General features: G+C 46.6%; 1 protein-coding gene across 2 annotated transcripts; it reads left to right on the forward strand.

Annotated features, from left to right (window-relative positions):
• Positions 1-782: 782 nt before the first annotated feature.
• On the forward strand, positions 783-12,760 carry IDS (iduronate 2-sulfatase). 2 transcript variants are annotated; one of them, XM_083424181.1, is made up of 9 exons: positions 783-1,016; positions 2,205-2,341; positions 4,012-4,189; positions 4,327-4,415; positions 5,794-5,994; positions 6,861-7,031; positions 8,039-8,165; positions 9,681-9,854; positions 11,827-12,760. In XM_083424181.1, the coding sequence occupies exons 1-9, from the start codon at positions 929-931 to the stop codon at positions 12,339-12,341; spliced, it is 1,680 nt and encodes a 559-aa protein (XP_083280307.1). In that variant the 5' UTR covers positions 783-928; the 3' UTR covers positions 12,342-12,760. The 2 variants fall into 2 exon arrangements, with proteins under 2 accessions (XP_083280307.1, XP_083280308.1); XM_083424182.1 differs by lacking the exon at positions 783-1,016 and adding an exon at positions 1,033-1,248.
• Positions 12,761-16,509: the final 3,749 nt, after the last annotated feature.

Genomic DNA, 16,509 nt, shown 5'->3' on the forward strand with positions numbered 1-16,509 from the left:
CTGTAAGATCTTGCCTTCCTCTCCTGAGACACCATTTCCTACAAATCCAACCCCCTTCAATGACACCTATGGAAGCTCATCGCAGGGTTAGGCTGCAAGTCATAGTTAAATATGAGATCAGAGTATGCAGAGAAGGCCTGTTTATTGGGGCATTGCTGCCACCTGGTGGACAATGCTGGTATGAGGGAAAAGATGTTTCACCTAGGGGAGTTTCTGGCTGGCTGCTTCCAAACCCAAATAGTGCAAAGAGGGCCTGAGGAACTGGAAGACTCTTTGAGTCTGTTTTTCTTTTTTTTTATCTTCTGTGGTTTATTTTTTTTTTTCAATGCTCGAAATTAGTTAATTGATTTTATCAAAAATTTTGTTGTATTCTTTTTTCTTTCCTTTTCTTCTTTAAGCCTCCTTCTGGCAACTCCTGCAGCCAAGCTGGTGCCAAGCGTCTTCCTCTACTTTCCTTTGGACCACACCAGTGAGGCGGGGGGGATCTTGTTGTCTTGGCAGTCCAGGACCTCCATACATGCTGCCCAGGCTTGCGCCCCAGGAAGGTCACTTCAATACTGCTAATGCGGTGGTTTTTTTCACCTGGGGAGGTGCCATGGACATAGCAAGGATTTTTGTTGGGGGGCAGCGCGTAATAGGACGGCGACCTCGCAGTTCGATCCTATGCTCTGCGCACCAAGGATCGGCAGAAAGGCGCAGTAACCTCAGCTGCGCCCTCTTCCGGCCGCCGGCAGCCTGGCCGCTTCTTCCAGATCGCAGGAGGCACCTCCAGAGCCCAGCCTCTTGCGGGGTGGAGCCCCGGAACGCCGCCCCGCGCCCGCTTCCTCCCCCGCTCCTCCTGTCGGGTCGAAGTGGGAGGATCCCGACAATCCCCATTGCTCCCCTGGTCTCTTTCTGGAAGGGAGCGCAGCTCAGCGGCTCCTCAGAGATGGGGATGGAGTGGCGGGCGCGCGTCGCTGCTGCGTTCTGCCTCCTTTGCGTTGCTGGATCCGTCCGGGCAGGAAGACCGCCGTCAGGTGCTGTTGGAAAGAGGAAGTTTAGCGGGGTTGGAGGGCGTGATCGTGCAGGGAATGATCCGAGGCGTCCCGCGGCTGTCGGGGAAAGCCCATAAGCAGGACTTGCCGCTTGCAGATAGATGGGGAGCGGGGAATTCGGAACGGGTACGAGTTTGGGAGCTTGGGATGCTAGCAGTGCCTCTCCACCCCCCACCCCGCAAAAAGAAACCCCCAAACCTGGCTGTCCCTGCAGGTATTTTGTACCACAACCCCTATTGTCCCTGACCGTTGACGGGGTCCACTGGTGTAGATGGGAGTTGCAGTCCGGTAGTTTCTGGGTTGGGAAAATCTACTTGTGAGGAGTTTGCAGGGTGAATGGAGTGCCTTTATCAAGAACTGTTGCCTGCAGAAGGGAGACTGTCCAGGACTGTCCGGAGGTCACTGCGGTCAGGTAGCTTGAGGCCAGCACCCCAAGCAGCTGGTTTAATCCTATTTGATTAATTTTGCAAACTGCTCTGAGGTATTCTACAATCAAGCGGCATATAAATTTCATAAGGTCTGTGAGGTAGTTTGGGGTGTCATGGGAGGTTAGCAGGGGGTCAGTTATTAAATTCATTATTAGCTCAATTGCAAAGATATTTAGGATGGTTTGGAGGTCATCCTCAGAGTGCGCACACACTGTGTTGTCATCAGCATAGTGAATGGTTCACTTTGACAGCCATTGTTATCTGTGATTGTTGCTGTCGTATTATCATGGAGGAGTCGAATAGTGTTCACAAATTTATCTGGGCAGTCAAAATTGGCTTCCACAGTCACTTACAGACTCACTTTTAAAACCGTGTTTATGGAAGACAATCTTACTCGGCTACAAGTGATCGCCAAAGAAGAAGAAGAAGAACTCAATTGGCATAGGTCTTTGTAGGATTTCTGCCTTGCATACCAAAATGCTCAGCGTATTACATTGCAACGGTGACATTTATTTCTTCAATCCCTTTGTAAGAATGCCTAAATATCCCTTAAGTTAGTTTGATGGTGTTAATCCCTTTAAAATGGTATTATTGTACATGGGGCGTTGATCTGCTGCTAGTTTTTCTAACAGGGTTAAGCAGTTAAAATTAGCGACTGATACATCCCACTCTTCTCATTGTTTCCGTCTAAAGCATTGACTGATAGTGCTAACACTTTCCTGTTAACTCTTTGGCTTTCAAGATGGCATGAACGTCCTTTTCATCGTTGCTGACGATCTGCGGCCGGCATTGGGCTGTTACGGCGACCCTGTAGTGAGATCTCCAAACATTGATCAGTTGGCTTCGCGCAGCGTTGTGTTCCAAAATGCTTTTGCACAAGTAAGCAACACAACATTATGTAAACTTTTACCACTCCCTCTGATTCTGGTGCTCAGGTTGTGTCACTTTGTGTAGACAAAATGTCTACCAACCCATTATATTCATATGTTGGTAGTCTCACGTTTCTCTGCTGACGACAATCTGCAAGGCCATTTACAGTTTCCCCCTTTTTCATATGGCAGGTGTTGACTAATCCTAAAGGATTAGTCGTAGTCATGGAGAATGGAGTTATCCAAGGCTGTTCATGATTTTTGCTGCAATGTGTCTTCGTACAAACTGGCTGGGCAAAGGAAAACGTGTCACTTGATGCTTAAATATCAGTTCATCGTGATGTCAGGTGGCCTTGGCGAAGACTTGATGTTTTCATCTGCAAAAAATGTTTTTGATTTGAGTTCCTACTGAAATGAGGCTGCATTTTAATGTTGTATTTTCATCTTGTTTTTAAGTTGTAGTTCAATTAATTGTTTTATACCTGGTGTTAGCCGCCCTGAGCCCGGTCTTGGCTGGGGAGGGTGGGGTATAAATAAAATTTAATAATAATAATTTAATAAAAAGCCGTCCCTGTCTGTCAAAGGTAGGCCATAGGGTGGCAGGTGGGGAAGGCAGGGGTCTGGCCTCTTCGCGGGATTGGCTCAGGTGTTCAAGAGCACTCAGTGGTTTGCCACTGAATAGCAGTTGCTGGAGCGGGGGAGGCTATTATTGTCATGTCCTTGAGGTGTCTTAGCAACCAACAAAGATGTTGAATGTTCCTGCTTCAAACTGATAGTGAAGGCCACTTGATGAGAAGCTACATGCTGTCCTATGAATCAGCTTGCTTGCTTGCTCAGATTAGTACCAGAGAGCTACTTTACACTGAAGTGGACTGTTTGCCTTTAGAGCTCAGTGTTGTCCACTCTGGCTCACATCAGCCCTTGGCCTTATTTCATGCCAGTGGCAAAGGAAGGAAAAACTGGGAGGAAAAGGGATGGCAGAGAGAAAAAGAGAGAAGCCCCGGCTGCTGCTGGTTCTTTCTCCCATTCGCAGTCAGCATCTAGGCTCCAACAGATTCTCCTTGACAGAACGTGGTCCTCAAAACAGTTTCTGTGTCCTTTGGCAGAGAAAGGACTGTCCCTTCAGCCTTTGCCTGGAGCCATCAGGGACTGAACCTGAGACGTCTTGCATTCAAAGCATGTGCTCTGCCAGTGGTCCAGGGCTGCAGGAGGTCAAAGACTTGTTGCTATTTCTGCAGGAGAGTCCCTGTCTCTGGCATCCCTGAGCCAGTCAGCATCAAAGAGATGGTTCTTGGCCTCTGTGTGCTCCAAAGGGAAGCATTTAGGAACACCAAAAGCACAAGGGGCTTCCATTCCAAGAGAATGGTGAGCAAGTCATGTTACATACTAATGCAACTTCATGGAAAACACAACTTACGTCACTCTAAAAGAAGCTACTGGAGCCCTCCAAACCATTTGCCTATGCACATGTACAGAAAACAGCTGAAAGGCAACATACGGGATCTGTGTGGATCATTACAATCCATCCCTCGTTGTAAAAACTTAGAAGGTTGTATAATCTTAGTAGGGGGTGCAGCTGGGGTGCAGCTGCGACTATCATGAGGGGATCTTGCACTTCTGAATTTGCCACCACACTATTGTCTACCACTGAGCTATGGCCTTCCTCTCCTTTCCCCCCAGCAAGCTGTCTGTGCCCCAAGCAGAGTGTCATTCCTCACTGGGCGGAGACCTGACACCACCAGGCTCTATGATTTTAATTCCTACTGGAGAGCGCACGCGGGAAATTATTCCACGTTGCCGCAGTACTTCCAGGAAAATGGCTACATCACCCTCTCCGTAGGCAAAGTCTTTCACCCAGGTAAGCTCCGAATTAGAAGGATGAGATCTCTGCAGAACCCACTTTTCCGTAAGCCGGGTGGCTTTTAGAATTTGGAGAATTAATTTGAAAGGATTCCCCCACTCCTGGACATTTATTCTGCTGCTTCTGTTTTTCAGGGGTTTCATCAAACCATAACGACGACTATCCGTACAGTTGGACCACCCCTGCTTTTCATCCCTCATCCGAAAAATACGAAAACACAAAGGTGAATGAATGCTATGGCTAATTATTTCTACCATTATTAACTGGGCTGCACTGCTGGTGTGCGGAGAGATATGGAGGCTACAGTGCTGTGCCTAGTTAACTTGGGAATTATCTTAATTGAACTTAGTGATATTGCCTTCTAAATAGGCGTGTGTAGGTTTATGCTACTGGACAAGTCTTGCTTTCAAGGACGTTGCAACCTAAAGCCAGTAGTGCAAATTTAAATCAAACTAGACTTTAATTTTTGTTGGATTTAGCCAACAATAAAGCTTTTGATTTATTTATAACCAGCACCGACATACCCATTGTTGCTTGGGAATTCTAAGAAACAAACAAACATCAGTTCAGTTTCTAAGTCAGTGGTTAAAATCAGATTGAAAGGTTCAATCTGCCATCTTGATTTAAAATGGCATCCAGCTGCATCCAAACATAGATTTTAAAAAAACCCACCCTTCTCCTTGATCCCAGGAACCATCATAAAAAAATTGATGACAATATCTTAAGGAGCCCAAATGCATGGCGAACAAACAACTTTCCAAAATATATAGTAGATGGGTTATAGTGTGTTTATCATTTAAATGTTGTACTGTGCATTATCGTTTTTAATGGTTTCTAAACTACATGGAGAATTCTTGTTATATGGGTGGTATAAAAATGGAAAAAAGGAATGAAATAATAAGTAAAGAAAAATAATTTGTATTCTGCCTCTCCCCGAAACATAAATTTGTGTTCAAAGTAGCATACAAATTCAGGTCTAATCTCACTGTAAAGTAGAAATACATTGGAATGAGATGAGGATAAGAAGACATCTATGTGCACAATTGCAGCTACAGTTAAATAAAGTTTGGAGATAGCTGGGAATGAAAATTAAGAAGATAAACCAAAGTCCATGGGGAAGGGTTAGATTTTGAGGAGGGCTTTGAAGAATGAGGGGAGATGAGATACATGGGAAAATGACTTTGGCAGGTTATAGGGACATATTTTTGTTTACTCACGGGACCATTAAGAAAGTCTGCATACATGAGTAGCAGCAGTCAAAGTGGTGTGGGCAGGGGGAGATGAAGGCCCTAAAGACCTTCCCAGCTGCACAAGCTACCCATAAGCAATTCGCTTGGGGGTGGCAGGTGCCAGACGTTCGACAGGGAATATGCTTCCATTCCATGGGAGGACCACTAACAGTGACTCTGCTGAAGACCTAAGGGATAAGGCAAGGATATCCGGAGGGTATCAGGAGATCCTTAAGGTATCCGAGTTCCAAGTTGTTAAGGACTTTGTGAATCAATACAATAGGCTTGTGTTGATTTCACTGGGACTTTTTGCCTTGTGATTTGTTTTTGATCCCAGGGCCCCTCTCAGGAGACTGTTTTCTTCTTTTAAAGGTTTGCAAAGGGAAAGATGGAGAACTTCACGCCAACCTTATCTGCCCAGTGGATGTTTCAGAGATGCCCGAGGGGACCTTGCCCGATATCCAGAGCACCGAGGAAGCGATTCGTTTACTGAACATTGTGAAGGAGAGCAAGAGCAAGTTCTTCCTGGCTGTTGGGTATCACAAACCCCATATTCCATTCAGGTACCCCCAGGTAAGGAAGCCTGAATAGAAGAGCCCGCCTGAAAGAAATGCGCAGTCCTAGACAGTTGTTCTAGATCAATGAAAATCACATGGGGTTTGGAATTTGGTTGGCCAAAAATGGTTTGGTTGCTTGACCCTCTAGATCAAGTATGGGAAACTGTGAGGTGGACAGCCAGTGATGACTTATCTCACCCATTTGTCCATCCGAATCAATGCTAGCGAAACTGAACACGCTACCTTTGGCAGTGCAACAGGGGAAATTCCTGAAAATACAACTTGTAGAGAGACCGTGCCCCTGTGGACAGAGGCAGATAGAATCAGTCGTGTATGTTCTTTTGCACTGCCCCTGGCATCAGACAATTTGATCTACGTTTATAATCAGTTGGTTGTTAGTAGGGAGTAACATGCAGAGGAATGGAAAGTAGCCTTCCTTATGTTTTCTCAGGATGGGGATAAGATGGAGATATTAGCCAGGTTTCTGCAACATTCAGCAAGGGTTTGCGAATGTTATACAACATTAACTCAAGTGTTAGATGCAGGTTTTGATGAGTGATTTTATGGTATGTGCCCATAAAGGTTTGAGAATTTGAATTTGTGTGGGGAACTGGATCCGGTCAATGGGTTGGAGCCTTATCTCCCCGCACCCACAGGGACCAATTTTCACAGGTGGGTGATGCAGTCAGTGGCTCCCATGGGTGGAGTTGCCATCTAGATGGGGTTCTTCAAAGTTCTCCCTAGTCACAACACGGCTGCTGCCACATGCCAAACACAGCATGTCGCCTGGTTGTAGGAACCACGGCAGAACAGCAGTAGAAAACCTGCAGCCTGTTTTTGTTTGCAAGCCTTGAAATGGCTCTTCTGAAATCTCTGCTCCAGGAATTTCTCAAATTGTACCCCTGGGAAAACATCACACTGGCCCCTGATCCTGATGTTCCTAAAGGGCTCCCTTCTGTGGCCTACAACCCCTGGATGGACATCAGGCATAGGGAGGATGTTGCAGCACTGAACATCAGCTTCCCTTATGGGCCAATTCCAGAAGACTTCCAGGTAGGTGACATATTCCCTTTCTCTGCACTTAGCTGAAGTGCAAGTCAACGATCTGGCCACTCTCTGCTCCAGGTTTTGCAGGTCCCTTGGGCAAGGTGCAATTCTTGGTCCCCCTGCTCCCTCCTTTTGGGAGCCTATATCCTTATGACCACCAGCTGCTGCTGCTCCTCTTCCTCATCCCTGCTTCCACCTATTTCCTTGCAAGGTATGGAGCTGCTGAGCAAGCAGGCATCAACACCCACCTCTCTTGGGCACCAGCACGGTTGTCTGGACCAGAGTGAGAAGTAGTGGCTCACGCAGTGCTGGACAGGTGGAGCAGGTCCGAGGGGCGTTCTTGTCAGTAGCTCCCTTGCTGCGCTGCTGGCCCAAGCATGCAGATCCTTAGTGCTGCTCCTGGATCTCATTCTGATATGGGAGTAGGGAACTTGGGGAATCCTTAGCTTTTGGGGTTTGCTTTATGGCAGAACGTTTCAGGGCATGCTTCAGATTTGGGGGGAATGCGGGTGGCACCAGTCACAAAGTAGCTGCCATGGTGGCGGCAGGGGTGGGCGGGCATGTGATATAACACCAGACAGGGATTGTGGCATAACACGAAATTAGAGAGACAGCCGCCCCGCAACAGCCTTATGCTTGGCATGGGAAAGTCAGCTATGACCTGGTGGGTCCTTATTATGGAGAGATAACATAATATTGATCACAAACACACACTGAGCCTCTGTTGTGATCTAAAAGAAACGAAGGTTCCTTATTAATACTGGGATGGAGCCACTTGTGTCCCTTCCAGATATTGTGGGACTACAACTCCCATCAGCCCCAGCCAGCATGGCCAATGGTGAAGGATGATGGGAGCTGTAGTCCAGCACCAACTTCCCCAACCCTGGTATAATAAGTTGGGCAAGTAGGTTGCAAGCAGGTCTTCAGTGTGAAAAATACCCTGAGTCCTTACGGATGTTTTTTAGATAGTCCTTATAGATAGTCCTTGGATGCTTTTCTATTTCTTTTTGCAGCGGCAGATTCGTCAAAGCTACTTTGCATCTATCTCTTACGTGGATACGCTGGTTGGGAGGTTGCTAAGTGCCCTAGATGACATGGAGCTGTCCCACAACACAATCGTAGTGTTTACCGCAGATCACGGTAAGTCGTCTTGTTGACATATTAATACAGATGTTTCCAAACACTGTGTCGTGACACATTAGTGTGTCAGCTTCAGTGTGTAGCTGTGTTGCATGAATGCTCCTCCCGGGGCTGGAAAGGGGTTAGTTAACCTCCGGTTTGCTGGTAAAACTGAATCACTGTGTAGCGAGATGATGTCTGTCTAAAAAGTGTGTCACCAACATGAAAAGTTTGGAAATCAATGGGTATCAGTGGCTATTAGTCATGAAGGATGTATAGTAACTACCTCCAGGACCAGAGATAGTTTACCTCTGAATACAAGTCACCTAGAATCAGGATTAGGAGATGGATGCTGGACTTGGGTCCTGTTTGTGGGCTTCCCATGGGTTTCTGGTTTGCCGCTTTGAGAACAGGACGTGGACTGAATTGACCGCTGGCCTGATCTAGCAGGGCTCTTGCGTTCTTACAAAGAATTGGCATCTTCATATATTGCAGGGGTTGGGAACCATTGGCCGACTGGATGTTGTTCAACTGCAACTCGAATCAGACCCAGCAAGCATGGCTAATGGTCAGGGATGGTGGAAGCTGCAGTTCAGCAACATCTGGAGGGCCAAAGGTTCCCTACACCTGTTACATGGCATTGCCTCTTTTTTTGCTGGGTCAGGCTCTTTGTTCAATGCAGGGATGGGGAACTTGTAGTCCTTCACATGTTACTGGACTACAACTCCCATCATTCCTAGCCATTTGCCAGGCTAGCTGGCGCTCATGAGATTCGGAGTCCAGCAGCATCAGGAGGGCTATAGGTTCCCTATCCTTGGCCTAGCCCAATACTGGCAGATATATCCTTTGATGCAAGTTTCACCACCCCTGGCCATTGGCTGGCAGGGGCTGAGACAGTGGTACCTCGCAAGATGAATGCCTCGCAAGACGAAAGAGTTTTTTGTTTTTTGAGTTGCTTCGCAAGACGAATTTCCCTATGGGCTTGCTTCGCAAGACGAAAACGTCTTGCGCCTTTTTCTTAAAACCATCAATGCATTCCTATGGAAAACCGTCAATGCATTTCCTATGGGAAACCGTGCTTCGCAAGACGAAAAGTTCACAAGACGAAAAAACTCGCAGAACGAATTAATTTCATCTTGCGAGGCACCACTGTAAGTGTTGGGAGTCCAATAACATCTGGAGGGCCGTGGGTTCCTCATTCCTGGTGCAGGTCAAGTGCCCAACTCTATATAAGGCAGTTTGCTACTTTCCTGCATGTTTTATTCACATACTACGTAGGGATTATTATTTTTAATTAGGCAACTAATATTGTAATTAATAAATGACTAAGTTAAAGTGGCCTATGGGGGGAAATGGAAGTTCCTCAAGGGTTCCTCACCAATCAGGTAAGTGGCTGTTTAACAAGCTTGTTTTTGTGGGTTCTGAGATAGTTGCTTGAAAAACCTTAGCATCTGCTTTACCAATGAACATTCGTGCCCCCCCCCCGCCCAACACATAGATGATGCTCTTCCTTCAACGTTTCTTGATCTTGTCTAGGCTGGTCACTGGGCGAACATGGCGAATGGGCGAAATACAGCAACTTCGATGTGGCGACCCGGGTGCCACTCATGTTCTATGTTCCAGGAATGACAGTCCCCACCTCTCACCCGGCAGAGAGGGTTTTTCCTTTCATCAATCCCTTCACACAGGTTTCAAGCCCTGTTGCACAAGGTAAATCTTCAGAGTTTAATTAATAATGTAAATATTTGGGCTGCAACATTTAATTGATTATTTGGTTGACTCGTTTTAAAACAAGCAAAGCAACAAACCGTTTGGTCAGCGACGAAGGTGCCCTGGTTAAGTGGACACATTACACACATTAATGTTTTAAACATACACACATTAATGTTTTAAAATAAAAATATTTTTCTACAAAGCGCTGTAGAGGGCCATCTTCAGAGCCATTTCACTTTCTTTCACAGGAAGGAATCCCTATTCCAAGATGATGCTTTGTGTTTTGTTTCAAAATTATTATTTTACTTATGCACATTTATGCCTCTTTAACTGTTTTACTTAATGACAGCACAACCTGATATGTTTTTCTACTCATCCATAGCTGTTGTGTGTGCCGTTTTAAATACTGGATTTTTTTACTGTCCTTCTCAAAGTGTCGTAATTACTCGAAGCAATGCGATATAAAAATCCGGTATTAAAACCTAGCAGAACAAAGCCATAAAATTCTCACGAAATCGCATAACTGCAATCCAAAAGCACTAGCAGCAACACAGTTGAATTAATGATAGCATATTAAATACCTGGGTTGCTTTTTGAAAAAATCAAATTTGTTTCAACTTTTCAAATACCACAATGGCACAATGTCAGTATATAAGCAAAACACATGATACAGAAATGCTTAAACATTTGGGCACACATGCGCACACCCACCCACCCACCGACTGTTGTTAGTATTTCTTAAAATCCTCCATCCCACCCAATCCCCCATCCCCAAATACATTAAAAAAGGTAAAGGACCCCGACAGTTAAGTCCAGTTGCAGATGACTCTGGGGTTGCAGCGCTCATCTCGCTTTTTGGGTCATGTGGCCAGCATGACTTAGCCGCTTCTGGTGAAACCAGAGCAGCACACAGAAATGCAATTTACCTTCCTGCCGGAGCGGTACCTATTTATCTACTTGCACTTTGACGTGCTTTTGAACTGCTAGGTTGGCAGGTGCTGGGACCGAGCAATGGGAGCTCACCCTGTTGCGGGGATCAGCAAGTCCAAGGCTCAGTGGTTTACACCACAGCACCACCCTCCCAAATACATTAAAGGTAAAGGTACCCCCGACCGTTAGGTCCAGTCGTGGACGACTCTGGGGTTGCGGTGCTCATCTCGCTCTATAGACCAGCTCCCGTGGTTCAGTCCCAGCTCCTGCCGAAATACATTAGACGACTGGAAAACATGAACGTGACACCAGTAACAATATAAAAGCAACCCTTGAACTCTGGAAATGACTTTCACTTTTCACATCACCATTTGAAGTGAAGTGACCCAATTTCTAGAAAGTTGACATTTCCTCTCTGTTTTGCCTCCCGCTACAGTGGTACCTCAGGTTAAGTACTTAATTTGTTCCGGAGGTCCGTTCTTAACCTGAAACTGTTCTTAACCTGAGGTACCACTTTAGCTAATGGGGCCTCCTGTTGCCACTGTGCCGCCAGAGCACGATTTCTGTTCTCATCCTGAAGCAAAGTTCTTAACACAAGGTACTCTTTCTGGGTTAGCAGAGTCTGTAACCTGAAGCGTCTGTAACCTGAAGTGTCTGTAACCCGAGGTACCACTTGTACTATGATCTGTTCAGTTAACTTGCCCAGGATTGCAAAGACCCAGGACTGACATAATCATTGAGTTAGAACAGGGACATCTATAATTAGGTTCCTCGGGTTTTTATGGGAATAAGTCTTCTTGTACTTCTGAGCTGAGAGATGCAACTCATTGATTTTTTGCAGAACACTCAGATAGTCATAGAAACACTTATTCTGCCAGTACTAATTTAGCAGCAGCAGGGCTTACTCCTTAGGCAATAGGCATGGCTTTCCTTTCTTTTTGCAGTATTTAATTAATTCAAAGCAGCTAGACGTGATCTGCTGAACTCTTTGGATGCTCTCTGACCTTTTCCTTAATGCTTTCTCCCTCCTCCGATCTAGGCAAATCCAGGGAAATTGTTGAGCTGGTGTCCCTCTTCCCGACGCTCGCTGAGCTTGCTGGATTAAAAATCCCCCCTGTATGTCCCCAGCCGTCATTTCTCGTCCCCCTGTGTGCTGAGGGGCAAAGCTTGCTGCGTTATTTCCCATCCATCCATGGAGGCCAAGGAAACAACAGCAAAGGAGCAAAGGGCTCGGATCCTCCGGTTGCCTTCAGCCAGTATCCCCGCCCAGGAGACACTCCGGATTGGAATTCTGATCTGCCTCTGCTTAAGGACATAAAAGTGATGGGTTATTCTATACGTACCGCTGACTACAGGTGTACGCTGTGGCTTGGGTTCAACCCCAGCAACTTCACAGTCAATCTGAACGACGTCCACGGAGGGGAGCTGTATTTCACAGCGAGTGATCCCAGTCAAGACCATAACAAGTACAGAAGCGACATGCACGGCTTCTTGGCCAAAAAGCTTTGCAGCGTCTGGGTGCACAGAATTTGGGGTTCACGTCCTCTTCTGTAAGACATTGCTGCTCAAGTAGTAAAAGACATACAGACCTTTGCGTTATACCCAAAGACGTGTCTGGAATTGTAGCGGCTCTTGGAGCCAAATCTGAAATGTGTTGTGTTCTTGTGTACCAAAGAAGTATTCTTTAGTTCTTTAGAGAGCCAGTGTGGTGTAGTGGTTAAGAGCGGTGGACTTGTAATCTGGTGAACTGGGTTCGCTTCCCCGCTCCTCCACATGCAGCTGCTGGGTGACCTTGGGCCAGTCACACTTCTCTGAAGTCTCTCAGCCCCACTCACCTCACAGAGTGTTTGTTGTGGGGGAGGAAGGGAAGAAGATTGTTAGCCGCTTTGAGACTCCTTAAGGGGAGTGAAAGGCGGAATATCAAATCCAAACTCTTCTTCTTCTTAATAAAGATTCCACCCCTTTGCAATGACCATTGAGCTATTGAGTGGCATCTTTTCTGAACTCGACTACTAGTCTTTTAAAGGCATCTAGGCTAGCGGACACCATTTAAATTTTATGGCAGTGAATTCTGCAAATCAATCTTTATATTAAAAATTTCTGCACCCCATCTTTCCATAAACACCTTGTATGTATTTCCTGTCCAAGATTTGCTGCCATGTGTGAAGCAACATTGAGAAGAAGGCGGTGGCAGTAGTAGTAGTGGGGAGGCTTCTATGAAAAGGTAAGTAAAACATGCACAAAAACCTTCTTTTCTTTCCCTTGAGTCCATGGCCAGTCAGTTTCCTTGGGTGACTGAATGCCAGTAGCTGAGGAACACAAGTAAGGAGGGTCCCATTGCTCTCAGGTCCTGCCTGCAGGCTTCCCATAGGATGCCGGACTAGATGGGCCTTTGCCTTGATGCAGAAGGGCTCTCACATATCTATAACCCCAAGTTCTAGTGCAGTGGGAGAGCGAAATGAGCCTCTCTGTCTGCCTTCTCTGGTGCACACCTTGCATAGTTTTATAAACCACTCTCGTGTGATCTTTCCTTGTCACTTAAAAAACAACAACAACCCCCCCCCCACACACAAGTAACGGTCAGTGCTTTAACCTATTCTTGTAAGGAAGGTGTTCCAGTCCTCAGCTTACATTGGGTACCCTTCTTTCCTTATGAATGGGACCTGCAATAAAATGTTGCAGCATGGTATGCTTCTGGTCAGGGTCTAACAGGCCACACCTTCTATCTGGACACTTCAATACATTTTCTTCTCTCCACTCCCATAGTCAGCATTCTGTGCCTCCTGAGCTTGCTGGGGTTTTTTTTTTGGGGGGGGGGCAGGGAAATTCCCCTTAGTTTTTTCTATGACTTTTTTTGCTACAAATCATAGGGTTCCCCCAAACCCATTGATTCCTGCTCCGTGTGTGTGTGCTTTCATTTTGGCTACTGTTAGTTTTTTTTAGGGGGTGGGGTGGGCATGGCAAAAGTCCCAGGTTACACTTTGTCTTAGAGAAAAAGCATTCCAGTCAAAACCATCCACAATGTACATGTATCTTTGTTCATTGAGTTCTGCTCCACACCTGGGTCTCGAAGGCTCCATTTGCAGATGAAATGCAAACCAAGGGTAGTCCATAAACTGCAGTCAAATTCAGGAGCGAGATAGTAAATCCCCGCCTCCCCAGCTACATCAAGCTCCCCCTCTTTTCTAGAGAGAACAAATCACACACCCTTTGTGCAGCAACCTTGATGGCTCCAGGACATTCCAGGTAAGTAAGCTGGGGAGTCGGCCCAATATATGGGGGAGCAACCTGTAGAGTCTGTTTGATATTTACTCTCGGAGAAGTAAGTTGCTTCCTCAGGGATATTGGTATGGTTCTGGGCGCATCTGGCTCGGGGCTCATCTCTAGCTGTTCAAGGCCCACAAGTTGTTGGCTTTACGACTGAACCCCACCTTGGACTTGGGGCTGCGCTTAAGGACTAGGATGCACCCCTTTTGGAAAGCATCCATAGGCCTTCCCTCCAACTACTCTGTTCCACTGAAATCTCATCTCCTTTCTGCAGTAGTACAGTGGAACTTTGGGTTGCGGACATAATCCGTGACGGAGGCACGCCCACAACCCGCAGTGTTCGCACCCTGAAGCACCGCATCTGCGCAGGCACCATCGCAATTTGGAGCTTCTGTGCATGCGCAAAGTGCGATTTAGCACTTCTGCGCATGCGCGAGCGGTGAAACCCAGAAGTAACCTGTTCCAGTACTTCTGGATTTCCTGCTGTCTGTAACCCCAAAACACATAACCTGAAGCGTCTGTAACATGAGGTATGACTACTACTAGTTGTGGGCATCCGTCTGTCTTGAGAGGCAATGGAGTGTGCCATGGGCAGCACTTGCCCAATATCAACCATCTGTTTGCACTGGCCTGTTACAGGACCTTCTTAGTGATGGTTCCCTATGTGTAGAATGCCCTCCCTGGTAAGATACGCCTGTCTCCACTTATTCACTTCCGGAGGAATTCAAACATTACCTTGTTTACCGGTGTATTTGATGATGGAAAGTTTCGGTTCGTAGCAACATTGACATTATTAGCTGTGAGAGTATGTGATTGTTTTAATTTTTATTGTATTGTTTTATGGCTCCTTTGGGAGGAAGGGTGCTGTATAGAATCTGAAAAAATAGCAAATATTATTAATAATACTTCTGCACAGAACTTCATCTTAATCACCAGGAAAGTGGTTCTTGTTTGCTTCTCAGAGGGTTGCTCCTCTGTTGGGTTACAACTAATGTTCTGTGCATAACGGCCCATAAAGAAATGCTAACGGCATAAGTGATGCCATTAATTTGAGTTTTATGCTTCAGGAAGGCTGAATTGGCTGGTTTGGCCTTGTCAAATCCTGGCCATTCATTGAAGAGGAAGCAGGAATGGTTATGGTACCATTCATGGCAGTTTTAATGCTGTTCTAAGACACATGAAGGGATGCGGGTGGCGCTGTGGGTTAAACCACAGAGCCTAGGGCTTGCCGATCAGAAGGTTGGTGGTTTGAATCCCCGCGATGGGGTGAGCTCCTGTTGCTCAGTCCCTTCTCCTGTCAACCTAGCAGTTCGAAAGCACGTCAAAGTGCAAGTAGATAAATAGGTACCGCTCTGGCGGGAAGGTAAACGGCGTTTCCGTGCACTGCTCTGGTTCACCAGAAGCGGCTTAGTCATGCTGGCCACATGACCCGGAAGCTGTATGCTGGCTCCCTCGGCCAATAAAGCGAGATGAGCGCTGCAACCCCAGAGTCGGCCACGACTGGACCTAATGGTCAGGGGTCCCTTTACCTTTACCTTAAGACACATGAAGCGCAGCCCTCTTGCATGCTTATTCTTAAATCGAATTCCAGCTGTGCTCAACAGTACATACTCCCAAGTAAGTATGCAAAAAGAATTGCAGCTTTGGTTTAACCCAGGGAGGAGGAACCTGTGGCTTCCCAGATTCTGTGGGACTTTGCTCCCATTGGCCTCATGCAGTATAGCTAACATCCACTGCTGGTGGAAGTTACAGTCCAACATTTGGAGGACCCCAAGTTCCTCCCTATTTAAGCCGCAGTGCTGCTGAATTCTCTACCCGTGGAGGATAGGACTATAGATAACTGTGAGGTACAATAGTTAAATAGAACTGCTAGGTTCACAGGCAGTGCGTGTAGACACCCACCCACCCACCTACCCACCCACACCCACCCACCCACAGAGAGGTCTGCTGCCTTCATGCCTTGCTTGTGGGTTTCCCAGAAGCAGCTGCCTGATCATTGTGAGAAACAGGATACAGTGGTACCTCGGGTTACAGATGCTACAGGTTACAGACGCCGCTAAGCCAGAAATAGTACCTTGGCTTAAGAACTTTGCTTCAGGATGAGAAGAGACATCATGTTCCGGCGGTGCGGCAGCAGCGGGAGGCCCCATTAACTAAAGTGGTGCTTCAGGTTAAGAACAGTTTCAGGTTAAGAACAGACCTCCAGAACGAATTAAGTTATTAACCCAAGGTTAACCCAGTATTGGAATGAACACTTTGGGTCTTCACAAATAGGGGTGGCTCTTATGTTTTAATTTGTTGGTGAGGACCAGCCAGATTTTCTGGGAGTGGCTGCAATCTCTGTAAGGGTGTGAGTTTTCATAAGAACATCAGAACCTAAGAAGAGCCTGCTGGAGAAGACCCAATGGCCTCTCTAGTCCAGCATCCTGTTATCACCAAGCAGTGCCTTTTGGGA

Source organism: Podarcis tiliguerta (genome assembly GCF_965153285.1).
Source record: "Podarcis tiliguerta genome assembly, chromosome: Z".
NCBI lineage: Eukaryota > Metazoa > Chordata > Lepidosauria > Squamata > Lacertidae > Podarcis > Podarcis tiliguerta.